This window comes from Hylobates moloch, unplaced genomic scaffold, assembly GCF_009828535.3.
Source record: "Hylobates moloch isolate HMO894 unplaced genomic scaffold, HMol_V3 SCAFFOLD_8, whole genome shotgun sequence".
NCBI classification, from domain to species: domain Eukaryota; kingdom Metazoa; phylum Chordata; class Mammalia; order Primates; family Hylobatidae; genus Hylobates; species Hylobates moloch.
This window is the reverse complement of record NW_026652283.1, coordinates 41,181,440-41,194,685: the sequence shown is the minus strand read 5'-3', so window position 1 is coordinate 41,194,685 and position 13,246 is coordinate 41,181,440. Positions and strand designations below refer to the sequence as shown.

Here is a 13,246-nt window from a genome sequence, read left to right as displayed (position 1 = left end):
GGCACGAACGCAGCTCACTGCAGCCTCAACGTCCTAGGATCAAGTGATCCTCCTGTGTCAGCCTCCTGTGTAAGCTGGGACAACAAGCATGTGCCACCATGCCTGGCTAATTTATTTATTTTTTGTAGAAGGGCCTCACTTTATTGCCCAGGCTGGTCTCGAACTCCTGGGCTCAAGTGATCTGCCCACATCAGCCTCCCAGAATGCTATGATTATAGGTGTGAGCCACTGTGCCTGGCCCCATTGTTCATTCTTATCACTGAGAGGTAGAATGCCAAGTCTGAAGCATGACCCGAATACACAACAACATAAATACATATGAAAAACGAGTGAATGAAGGTGCATCCAGGTTTCTTGATAATGCTCACCAGTATGATGCCCAAATGATCAAATACTTTCTGAGTGAGAAGTCACATGGTTCTTGGGGGGAGCAGGGGGCAAAGGAGGGGTTGGTTTAAGATTCAGAATGATCTCAATTCAAGTAAAACCTACATAGGGAATTTCAAAATGAGGAAAATCTCTTGTTATCATCAGAGACTTTATATATATATATATATATATATACATATATATATATATATTTTTTTTTTACCCTTCCCAGGAAGGTCACTCTAGGGGAATTCTTTGGCTCAAGTTTCAGTGATAAAAAGGTCCTTCCTTTCTTGTTAGCCTCCTGTTAGACACATACAATTCCTTTTCCTCAATAACCAAAGACACCCTTGTTCAGGAAAACGGAATTTCCTGAAGAGATTAGCCAAAGTCTTTTCTTTCCAGCTTTCTGAAAACAAGCTCAATTCTCTCATTAGTGATTTCTAGAATGGCTTCTTCCTTTCTACTTCCAACAGAGAGCTGAACCTGGTAAAGATCCTAACTCAGGAAGCCTGAGGTCTCTGCCTGGTTTGAGTGGAAAGGAACTCTCTTCCACTCCCATGTGATAGAATCTGGTCAGCCAGTGAGGACCTACTAATCATTCAGAAGCAACTGAGGGAAAGCCTTTCCTAGGAATAATGTATTTTAGTATTCCACATTCATTTAAGGAAGAAATAATTTTTCCCACAGACTGCAGATTCATGGATCAGCAAGTCTGTACAGTCCCAAGTAAGACTGAGGGTTCTTCACAGGCCTAACTCATCTGTCTATTCTATCTCCCATGGAGTTAGCTGGGTCAAAGCAGAGTTTCCATCTCCCAGATTCATATCCTCTTCTCTTGTGCAGATTCTGTGCTAAAAGTATGATTCCATTTAAAAAAGAAAAGAGCTGAAAACTTACAGCTAATGCTGTTTTTAAAAATATTTATCTTCATCTTTGTTTTTCCCTTATTAAAAATAATTTGAATCTGAAAACAGAGTCATATTTTATAAATCCGGCCTGCTGCTGGAGTAAGGAAAGATTAATCTATGGCTGGACTATAACACATTAACCCAGGAACTCAACACTCAAATTATGAAAATGACTCAGTCCTCAGAATGGGCCCAAAAAGACCTTCCCTTTATGCGGCCTCCCGGGGACTATGGAACTGACACACAGAATTTTTCTCCTCTCATTGTTTTCACTTCCGATGAGCTCAGCATGAGTTCAGCCAAGAATATGCTCCTCCCCTCCTGACCAAAGATTTTTGCTGGGAGAAGGCAAAAACTCTTTCCAAAGCTTTTGACTTCCCTTCAAGGTGGACAGGTGGAACAGGGCTTTTGATTTGCATCCCCAACTTGAGGGTGGATACTGATCATTTTATGGTAACTACCTACTGACTTGACAATGGACTACACACAGGACACTCCACCACCCTTCTCCCACTCTTCTTCCAGGCTTGTCTTGTCAACACCAGTCCACTGTTGATGAACACACTCTGCCATAGCCCAGCCGATCAGTGTCCAGTCCCAGCCTTCACATCCAGAGTATCTGAGGTGGAAGGCTTATTTTTAGAAATCCGTGAAACGAATTTGGCTATGACAAGCAACTAAGTGCTACTGAACTCTGAGCACTATTAGGCAACATACTAGGATACAAATAAAATAATGCCCAGTAATTTTTTGAAATCTTCCAGCAACATCAAAAGTCAGAATGTCTCTAGAAACCAAGGAATAAATAAAAAGGAAAAGATGACTTGTCCTCAAATCCAAACACTATTTATGCCCGCATGTGGACTCTTTTGTATATTTTAGCTCATATCTAATGCAATTTTAACAGTCCTGTTTATCTCATTTTCTAGCTCAGTGAAGATTAGAAGGGAGGAATAGACTACACAGACCAAATGACAGCAGTGAAAAGTGATAGCAGTAAGAAATAATACCCTATATCATGGTGGTGGGCAGAAATCCCGAAATTACCTCCTCCTCTCCACACACACATGCACAGCCAATCCAACCAGTACAACACTATAGAGGCCCTAAACAATAACTTCAATATAGAAATCAAAGTGTGCAGTAATTTGGGAATACTTAATACAAAGCAGCTCCAAATGTGTCTCACATCCTTGAGAATATCACCATAGTATAGACAGTACAACCATTTAAACAATGTTAACCTGCACTCATTAAAAAAAACTTATGCATAATACATATTTAGAAAATTAGGCAAATTGAGTATAAAATAATTTCTATATAAACCAGAACCTGGTTAGATAAAACTATTTTGTGTGGTTTTTTTTTGAGAAGGAGTCTCACTCTGTCGCCCAGGCTGGAGTGCAGTGGTGCAATCTCAGCTCACTGCAAGCTCCGCCTTCCAGGTTCATGCCATTCTCCTGCCTCAGCCTCTCGAGTAGCTGGGACTACAGGTGCCTGCCACCACACCAGGCTAATTTTTTGTTTTTTGTTTTTTTTAGTAGAGACGGGGTTTCACCGTGTTAGCCAGGATGGTCTCGATCTCCTGACCTCGTGATCCACCCACCTCGGCCTCCCCAAGTGCTGAGATTACAGGTGTGAGCCACCGCACCTGGCTGATAAAACTATTTTGGAGCCTAAAGGGATAAGTTTCAGTTTTCTAAAAACTTCATTGAGTTGGTTAGATGGTTAATTCTAAATAGCCTGGATCCAAGTAAATTGGATAACTGAAGCATACCTGTAGAAGAAAGTCTCTGCTTTTGAGACACTTATAACAAGAGAGGAAAGAAAAATGTGCAAGCTGAAACAGAGAAGGCCACAATACCACTAGAAAGAGAGTTTCTAAGAGGAATGCACTGCTTCACGGGTTTAAGTTTTCTCTACCTACCCTTTCCTTATCTGGGTGCCTCAAGAAACACAAATACGATGACTCCTCTTGCTCAAAATTGTACTATCTCCAAACATGGTAAGAAGGCCTTCAGCCAATGTCCCACTTTAGTGCTGAATTTCTCCCAAGCTCCTAGAGGGGCCCTTCTGAAACAGCCACATTTTTGCACCTGGATCCTGTCTACAAAATTGTGACGTCTCTAGGACCATGTGGCTCTGAGTTGGTGTCAACATTACCTCTGCATCCATGTTTTTAAGATAAATAACGCTGGCGAGCAGGGTCTCTGAGATCACAATTTTACTTTAATGGCAGGAGTGTTAACTGTGTAAGTAGGAATAATTAACTCTAGTGATGGAAACAAAGTGCTGGAAGTATCCTTTCCAAATCTATTCCATGTACAGTGGCAGAGTGAGAGACTTTTACGTATTTACAACAAGGAAAACTCTAGGGGCAACAGGTTCACACAGTGAGAGCCAAGATCCAACAGATGTGCTCCTAACCCAGTAAATCCACACTTTTGGGTCATGTAATCATCTCCTGTTACTTTAATTTATACTCACACGATTTCAAGACTGGAAATTTTGGCTCAGGCAAAGAATTAAAGTATTTTTGCAATTAAGGCAGTACTTCTCAAATACTCCTATAGGCAAAGAACTTGTACTCTTGAGCAGTCTGGGATGTATTATTAAGCTGCTTACTATATAAATGGGAGATTTATTTGAAGTGTCATGTTTTATCTTAACAATTAACGATAATTTTATGTTTTATTACATAATATATCAAATATACATCAATATCCTCCCCTAAAATCTGTGTAAAATAAACACTTTAGGAAGATGAGACTATGTTTAACTTACGGCTTTTCATACCTCAATTTGAAAAACAGGGGGCTGAGTGCGGTGACTAATGCCTGTAACCCCAGCACTTTGGGAGGCTAGGGCGGGTGGATCACTTGAGGTCAGGAGTTCGAGACCAGCCTGGCCAATATGGTGAAACCCCATCTCTACTAAAAATATAAAAATTAACCAGGCGTGGTGGTGAGCGCCTGTAACCCCAGCTACTTGGAAGGCTGAGGCAGGAGGATCACTTGAACCCGGGAGGTGGAAGTTTCGGTGAGCCTAGATCGCCCCACTGCACTCCAACCTGGGCAACAGAGCAAGACTCTGTCTCCAAAACAAAAACAAAAACAAAAACAAAACAGAGACCTGAAGATACATTCACTGCTATTACAAAATCTGGTAATCTGAAATCTCAAGAAATCCTAAGAGGAAATTCTTACAGTAAGAGATAAGACTTGGACATTTCTTTCTATATCCTTAATTGGTTATAAAGACTGAAATAAACTACAATAGAAAAATGCTCTGGCTGGGCGTGATGGCTCACGCCTATAATCCCAACACTTTGGTAGTCTGAGGTGGGCGGATTGCCTGAGCTCAGGAGTTTGAGACCAGCCTGGGAGACATGGCGAAACCTCGTCTCTACAAAAAATACAAAAAATTAGCCGGGTATGGTGGCGCCTGTGGTCCCAGCTACTTGGGAGGCTGAAGTGGGAGGATTGCTTGAGCCTATGAGGTCGAGTCTGCAGTGAGCCGAGATCGCACTACTGCACTCCAGCCTGGGTGAGAGAGAGAGAGAGAGACCCTGTCTCAAAAAAAAAAAAAGAAGAAGAAAAAGAAAAAGAAAAATGCTCAAACCAGTTTGCTCAGAAGTCCAAGAGCCTATTTTGTCTTCAGACAGTGTGCTTTCATGGTGATGGAAGTGACAATAATAAAACTAGGGACAGAAGCTAAAATGTATACTTGACTGGTTTCCAAGTTACAAGCAGATAAATACATGTAAAAGAAAAAGAAAAACAAGGTTAAGACTTACTTTAAAATCTGCTAATTGTTGGTTGATGATTTCCACTTCGGTCCCCACTACCCACTGGAGGGCCTCTGCCTCCTCTGCTGCTGTGGTCGCGTCATTGAGTCCTTTCAACTTCCTGTAGAAGTCCTCTACACGGCCTAGTGTCAGTTCCAGCTGTTCCTGACGAGCTTTCCCCCTCTCTGTCAGTTTGCCACACTGTTTGTTCAGGGCTTCTAGCTCCCTTTTGAGACCTAACAAGTCCAGAGTCCCCTCTTCTTCTAGCATATGTCGACACTCTGCTTCAGAGGCCTCTATGTCTAATTTGAGGACCTGAATTTTGTTAAGGAATAGCCGGACATCCTCGATTTGGGACTGGAGGCTATCAGTGTCTCTGCCAATAGCACCCATGCCATCTAGCTCATCATCCAGGTCTGCCAATTGAGAAAACATCTCTCGGACCCGGCAGTGAAACTGGCCAATCCCCTCCAGCTTGTTTTCCATCATCACACAACCACTGTTCACTCTTTGCTTAACTTCGAGGAACTCTTGCTGGGCGACCTCAGCTTGACGGAGAAGTTGGGAAGCATCAGATCCATCTGGGGCATCTTCTACCAGCCCCTGAGTAAAGTTCCTCAGATAGTCTACCTGAGGCTCTAGGGCCTGCAGCACTTCCTGTTGAGCTCTTAGCTTCTCCAGGTTCTTGTTGCTACAGGCTTGAGAACCCAGAGCATCAAAGATCTCAAGTTGGTGTTTGGCTCCTTCAACCTTCTTTTCAATATTCTTAAAGCTTTCCTGGAACTCCTTGAGCCTCTGAGTCATTTCTTCGAGTGACCCTGTTTTGGCCTGCAGCTCTTCTGTAATAGCATCCATGTTCTGGTTGATCCCAGCCTTCTCATCCCGGATTCCATCCTCATCTGCTTCTGAAGAATTGATCAGAATGTCAGCAGCACTATTCAGTATTTCCAGCAGGGAGCGGCGCTTCTCCACCTCACTCAGCATAGCCTTTGATCTTAGGAGACTGGACTCTAGCTGCACTGGATCCAGAGTGACTCGCAACTCAGACATCTTAGCTTTACAATCCTCTATCCATGGCACAAGGTCTTCCACATGCCACTGATATTTCTGAGCTTTCTGCATACAATCCTTGAGCCTGGATTGTCTGTCTGCAGTTTTTTTACTAAGCTCTTCCCAATGGTTTTTGAGCTCAACCAACTGGTTTTGTAGAGTCCTTTTCTCTTCTCCAGGAGGTACAGAAAGAAGTAGAGATTCCCCTTCAGCCACAATCACCTCATAGGAGCCACTGTGCTGATTAAGACTTTTCTGAAACTCTTCATTCTCCTGTAGCTGAGACTGTAGCCGCTCCAATTTTGCAGAAATTGGGCAGTTTTTTGCTTGCTGGCTTTGTTTATCATCCAACCAGGTCCTCAGCTCATCAAACATTTGCTGGAACTGCTGGGTGCTGGCAAGAGCTGCCTGGAGTCTGTTCATGCGATCAGCTGAAATGAGAAAATAAAAGTGAAATAAATAAAGCCTGAACCCTGGCATCTGAAATGTTTGCTGAGAGTATATGGTCTAATCTTAGGGGAAGGGAACTAATGTTACTTGAGGCCCTACCAAAAAGAGGCATATAATTAGGCTCCTTCATATACACTATCTTATTTAATCCTCATATCAACCTTGTAAGGTGATCTAAGTAACAGAAGTAAACTTTGACTTCTAGCTAATAAACGTGAAAGTCATAAACATTTCCAGAAAAATAAATAATAAATTAATGACACAATTTTTCTTCTACCAAGTTATCATAAGAAGTCCAGAAAAGGCCGGGTGCAGTGGCTCATGCCTGTAATCCCCGCACTTGGGGAGGCTGAGGTGGGAGGATCAGTTGAGCCCAGGAGTTCAAGACTAGCTTGGGCAACAAAGCAAGACCTCGTCTCTACTAAAAATAAAAATAATCGCTGGGTGCAGTGGCTCACGCCTGTAATCCCAGCACTTTGGGAGGCCAAGGCGGGCAGATCACGAGGTCAAAAGTTCAAGATCAGCCTGGCCAACATGGTGAAACACCGTCTCTACTAAAAATACAAAAATTAGCCAGGCATGGTGGCACGTGCTTGTTGTCCCAGCTACTTGGGAGCCTGAGGCAGGAGGATTGCTTGAACTGAGGAGGGGGAGGTTGCAGTGATCCAAGATCGTGCCATTGCACTCCAGCTGGGGCTGTCGACAGAGTGAGACTCTGTCTCCAAAAAAAAAAAAAAAAAAAATCAGCTGGGCATGGTGGCATGTGTCTATAGTCCCACCTACTTGGGAGGCTGAGGTGGGAGGATCACTTGAGTCCGGGAGATTGAGGCTGCAGTGAGCCATGATTGCACTACTTTACTCCAGCCCGGGTGACAGAGCAAGACCCTGTGTGTGTGGTGTGCATAATATTAAAAAAAAAAAAAAAAAAAAAAAGTGGGTATCAATGAGAGTATATGTGGAACTCCATTTATTAGTACATCTATGGGGATGAATCTCTACTTGCTGATTGAAATTTTATTAGAGCTTTTATCTTTAGGACTATGCTATGTAAACCTTCACATTTTTAAGTGTTCACTGTGTAACAACCACAGCAGTTCTCACTGCGACTAGGAGAAGGAATTGGTTTAACACCATTCTGAGTCTAAAAATTATGTAAGGGAATCCTAGAATCTTGGGACTACTCCTAACCCATTCCTTCTTTCTGCTTGCCTCTAATAATGGCAGAAGTATGTTCTTCACCCAACTTACCTGCAAGGTCTTCTAAACCTTGGAGAGGCAGGGCAACTGTCTCCAAACGCTTCTTCAGTTCATCCTTGAGGTACTGCTCACCAATGAGCACTGAGAGTTCATCGCACAGTGTCTGAGCCTCCTTAACCTCGTGGTCTAACTGCTCCAAGTCAGATCGAATTTCACTGGTCTCTTCCAATTGCTGCTTTACAGCCTCTGGTTGGGTGCTGATAGCTGACTGGCCACTCAGCCGTTGTCCAACTGCCCTCACCTTCTCTGATAAGTCCTGGAGCAGTTCCTGGTACTGGGTGCTCTTAACAATAGCTTGGTCAATTTGGCTGGAACGGCAGTTGAGTTTGTCAGTCAGCTCAACCCATTTCTGATTGATGCTCTGGAGTTCTTTCTGTACTTGGCTGGTGGACAGAGAGACATCTCCAGGGCCTGTTAGGATGCCCTGAGCTGCCTCATTCAGTTGCTCATGCTGTTGCCTGCGTGCTTCAAATTCCTTTAGCATAAACTGAAACAGAAATGACACCAAGATGTTTACACAGGAAAAGAACAGATCTATCTAAAAGCAGTGTCAGGCCAGGCACAGTGGCTCATGTCTGTAATTGCAGCACTTTGGGAGGCCGAGGTGGGAGGATCACTTGAGATCAGGAGTTCAAGACTAGCCTGGCCAATGTGGCGAAACCCTGTCTCTACTAAAAATACAAAAATTAGTGGGGCATGCTGGTGAACACCTGTAGTCCCAGCTACTCGGGAGGGTGAGGCACGAGAATTGCTTCAACCCAGGAGGCCGAGGTTGCAATAAGCTGAGACAGCACCACTGCACTCCAGCCTGGGCAACAGAGTGAGACCTTGTCTCCAAAAAAGAAAAAGCAGTGTCAAAACAAAAACTGATGTTGGATTGTGCCAAATAGTGCCAACTACTTTAAAAAATAAGCCAGAAAACTAAAGGACTGGGCTATTAGGCTGAGGCAGTATCACCTAACAATTGCTTAATAAAAACTTACTTTGAAAGGATCACTGATTGTTCCTATTTTATTTCTTTTCCTTATTTATTCCATTCTGTTTCAATGTCAGTTACTAAGGCCAGACATGGCTGAGAAATTAAAGTTGGCATTCATCTGCTTTGCCATGCAATGGCCAAGCCTCTGAGTTGGGAGTTCAGAACACTGGATCCCAGAGTCAGCTGTATTACTAGCTGGGCTTGCCATGTCAACTCTCAGTGTCTGTTTTTCTTTTTTTTTTTGAGACGGAGTCTCGCTCTGTCGCCCAGGCTGGAGTGCAGTGGCGCAATCTCGGCTCACTGCAAGCTCCGCCTCCCGGGTTCACGCCATTCTCCTGCCTCAGCCTCTCCGAGTAGCTGGGACTACAGGCGCCCGCCACCACGCCCGGCTAATTTTTTTTTGTATTTTTAGTAGAGAGGGGGTTTCACCGTGGTCTCGATCTCCTGACCTCGTGATCCGCCCGCCTCGGCCTCCCAAAGTGCTGGGATTACAAGCGTGAGCCACCGCGCCCGGCCTGGTGTCTGTTTTTCTTAGTTTCTTTCTTAGAATTCAAAGAGCATATAAATCTGTATTTTATAATATAGCATAATTAGACAAAGAGCTTCTTTAAGGCAATGACTATGGCTTTTTTTTCTTTTCATATCCCTTGCTGCTTTCATCAAAAAAGTTAAGATTACAGGATCTGGAGTCAGACTGCCTATGTTCAAATCCTGGTTCTGTCACCTACTAGCTGTATGACCTTAGGCAAGATTTAACAAGTTCTCAAACCCCAGCTTCCTCATCTGTAAAATGAGGACAGTAAAGTACTTATTTTGGCTGTTATAAGGATTAAATGAGATAATTTATAGAAAGTACTCAGTATTTACACTGCACAAAAATAAATAAGACATAGCCTCATGAAATGACAAATGTGTGAACAATGAACTATAATAAAATGTAACAAAAGTAAAAATGATTAAACTCTGATGTGAACATGCAACACAGAACTGTGAAAGCACGGAATAGGGTGATTAATTCCGTTGGGGATGACAAATGGCAGAAGACAGAAATCAGGAAAGGCTCCCTAGATGTGACAATAAAGAACGAGTAGTTCTCCAAGCAGAGTAGAGATTAAGGCTGGTGAAAGGCACTTCAGGGGAGGGTCTAGGATTAGCAGACATACAGAGGTCAAAACCATTTTCATAATAATACTAAGATGTTATTTGTCTTTTAAAATTTCTGCGCTGTCACAAATGTTCAATGATGTTTTCCAGAGGCCACGTGGCATTCGATATTGTAACAGATATGCAGAAGCAAATATAAGAATAGCCTATTAAGCCAGAAATTAAGATTTGCAAAGATATAAAATAATGCCACCTTTTTTTTTCTTTCTTTTTTTTTTTTTTTTTGAGACAGAGTCTCACTCTGTTGCCCAGGCTGGAGTGCAGTGGCATGATCTTGGCTCACTGCCAGCTCTGGCTCCCGAGTTCATGCCATTCTCCTGCCTCAGCCTCCCGAGCAGCTGGGACTACAGGCACCCGCCACCACACTTGGCTAATTTTTTGTATTTTTAGTAGAGACAGGGTTTCACTGTGCTAGCCAGGATGGTCTTGATCTCCTGACCTCATGATCTACCCAAAGTGCCTCGGCCTCCCAAAGTGCTGGGATTACAGGCGTAAGCCACCGTGCCCGGCCAATGCCACTCTTACCATCAAACTTTTATGTTTTGGAAAATGCTACCTTTTCATTAAAAATATGTTACTTAGGTTAATGTGATGGTTTTATCATTGCTATTTTAAAAATTTAAATATATGCTTTTAAAATTCCTCAGTATTTTAATACAATAAATGTTAATAGATAAACACAAGCTCTTGGGGATCCTCAGTAATTTTTCAGAGAATAAAAGGGGTTCTTGAAACCAAAAAGTTTGAAAACCCCGGATCAGAAAAATATTTGTAAGTAGACTAAATAGGACTCAATAATTACCTGGATGCAGGAACTGAAAGAAGCAGTTCCTTCAAAAAGTACTCTTAGTAAGATTAATTTAAGGAACTTGGTAAGTTGAGAAGACATGGACCAGGCTGTGGGAGAATGTAAAAGAAGGAAAAGCCTCCAGGCAGGATTTCATTGGAAATGATGTAATTTTGACCAACCTAAATTTCTTTCTTTTTTTTTTTTCTTTTTTGAAGCAGTTTTTGCTCTGTTGCCCAGGCTGGAATGCAGTGGCACCATCTTGGCTCATGGCAACCTTCGTCCCATGGGTTCAAGCAATTCTCCTGCCTTAGCCTCCCGAGTAGCTGGTACTACAGGCGCCCGCCACCACGCCCGGCTAATTTTTGTATTTTTAGTAGAGGCGAGGTTTCACCGTGTTGGGCAGGCTGGTCTTGAACTCCTGACCTCAGGTGATCCACCCACCTTGGCCTCCCAAAGTGCTAGGATTATAAGGATTATAGGTGTGAGCCACAGCACCCGGCCTGACCAACCTAAATTTCTATGATGTTAGGCACTTAAATCAATTTTTTTGAGGTTTGATCACAGAAAATCCTATGTAAAGCCAGCAGATATAAGATATTAAGTAATGTGGATCACTATCACAGGGGATTACAAGTAAAAAAAAATTTTTTTTTTTTTTTTTTGAGATGGAGTCACACTCTATTGTCCAGGCAGGAGTGCAGTGGCACGATCTAGTCTCACTGCAACCTCAGCCTCCTGGGTTCAAGTGATTCTCCTGCCTCAGCTTCCCAAGTAGCTGGGATTACAGGCACGTGCCACCACGCCCGGCTAAATTTTGTATTTTTAGTAGAGACAGGGTTACATCGTGTTAGCCAGGATGGTCTTGATCTCGTGACCTTGTGACCCGCCCACCTCGACCTCCCAAAGTGCTGGGATTACAGGTGTGAGCCACCACGCCCAGCCACAAGTAAAATTCCATAATTTAGTCAGAAAAACTCTCCATTCTCATATCTACTCATCTGTCTCTATTAATAATAGAGTTTTTGACTGTTTACTATTTTACAGGCACCATGATTAACACCTTATAAATACCTCATTTAAACTGAGACTGAGAGATTAAATGACTTGTCCAGGATCACATGAAATCTACTTACTGGGAGAAACATTCAAACCCAGTTTCATGTGATTCAATTTTTTTGTTACTATATTGCTCACCTGGACCTGTTGCTTTTGTGCATTCAACATGTTGGGGTCAATAGACAGGGGCCCCAGCACTCCCATCATCAGTTCTTTCTCCATCAGCCACGGCCGGAGCTGGGATTCTGCAGCCTGGAAGCAGGCCAGATGACTTGCAGATTCCTCTAGCTGCCTTTGCCGAGCCACAGTCACCTCAGTGGCCCTTTCCCATCGGGAATCTGTAGAGAGGAAATGAGGGAATGTATTCCTTTACATTATCAACAACTGGCCTGGTCCCTAAGTTATGTTCCTAATATACTGCAGGAAATGACCCCAGAAGCGTTATTTATTTATTTACTTATTTGAGACAGTGTCTCACTCTATCATCCAGGATAGAGCAGTGGCACGATCATGGCTCACTGAAGCCTCAACCTTCTGGGCCCAAGTAATCCTCCCACCTTAGCATCCCAAGTAGCTGGGACTATAGGTATGCGCCACCATGCCCAGTTAATTTTTAATTTTTTGTAGAGATGGGAGCTCCCTGTGTTGCCCAGGCTGTTCTCGAACTCCTCAAGTGGGAAGATCACTTGAGCCCAAGAGTTCAAGGCCAGCTTGGACAACAAAGCAAGACCCTATCTCTACAAAAAAATTTAGAAATTGGCTACTTGTGGTAGCACATGCCTGTGGTCCCAGCTACTCAGGAGGCTGAAGCAGGAAGACTGCTTGAGCCAGGGAAGTCGAGGCTGTAGTGAGCTATATCGTGTCACTGCACTCCAGCCTGGGTGACAAAGCAAGACCCTGTCTCAAAAAAAAAAAAAAAAAGCCAGGCATGGTGGCTCACACCTATAATCCCAGCACTTTGGGAGGCCAAGGTGGGTGGATCTCTTGAGGTCAGGAGTTCGAGACCAGCCTGACCAACATGGAGAAACCCCCTCTCTACTAAAAATACAAAATTAGCCGGGCATGGTGGCGCATGCCTGTAATGCCAGCTACTCGGGAGGCTGAGGGAGGAGAATCACTTGAACCCGGGAGGTGGAGGTTGCGGTGAGCCAAGATCCTGCCACTGCACTCTAGCCTGGACAACAAGAGCAAAACTCCGTCTCAAAAAAAAAAATTAATTAAATTAAAAAAAATTCATCTACACTGTTTACAGTTCAATATTATGAGTACACAATTTATCTAATCTCTTTATTGAATATTTTTATTATTTCCATCTTTCATTTTTATCATTAATACTCTCTTTAGTTCTTTCGTTATGTTTTTTTTGGAGACAGGGTCCCCCTCTGTTGCCCAGGTTGGAGTTCAGTGGCACAATCATAGCTCACTGCAGCCTT

At 43.2% G+C, this 13,246-nt stretch overlaps 1 protein-coding gene across 33 annotated transcripts in view; it reads right to left on the bottom strand.

The window, feature by feature from the left end:
* Positions 1-13,246, bottom strand: part of LOC116472985 (microtubule-actin cross-linking factor 1, isoforms 1/2/3/4/5) — a 404,777-nt gene that overhangs the window by 93,994 nt on the left and 297,537 nt on the right. For all 33 annotated transcript variants that reach the window (XM_058441923.1, XM_058441919.1, XM_058441922.1 and 30 more), the window contains 3 exons: positions 11,952-12,151; positions 7,816-8,311; positions 5,077-6,548 (listed from right to left, as the gene is read on the bottom strand). In XM_058441923.1, coding sequence (XP_058297906.1) covers positions 5,077-6,548; positions 7,816-8,311; positions 11,952-12,151 — 2,168 coding nt within the window. The remainder of the gene's footprint in view (positions 1-5,076; positions 6,549-7,815; positions 8,312-11,951; positions 12,152-13,246) is intronic.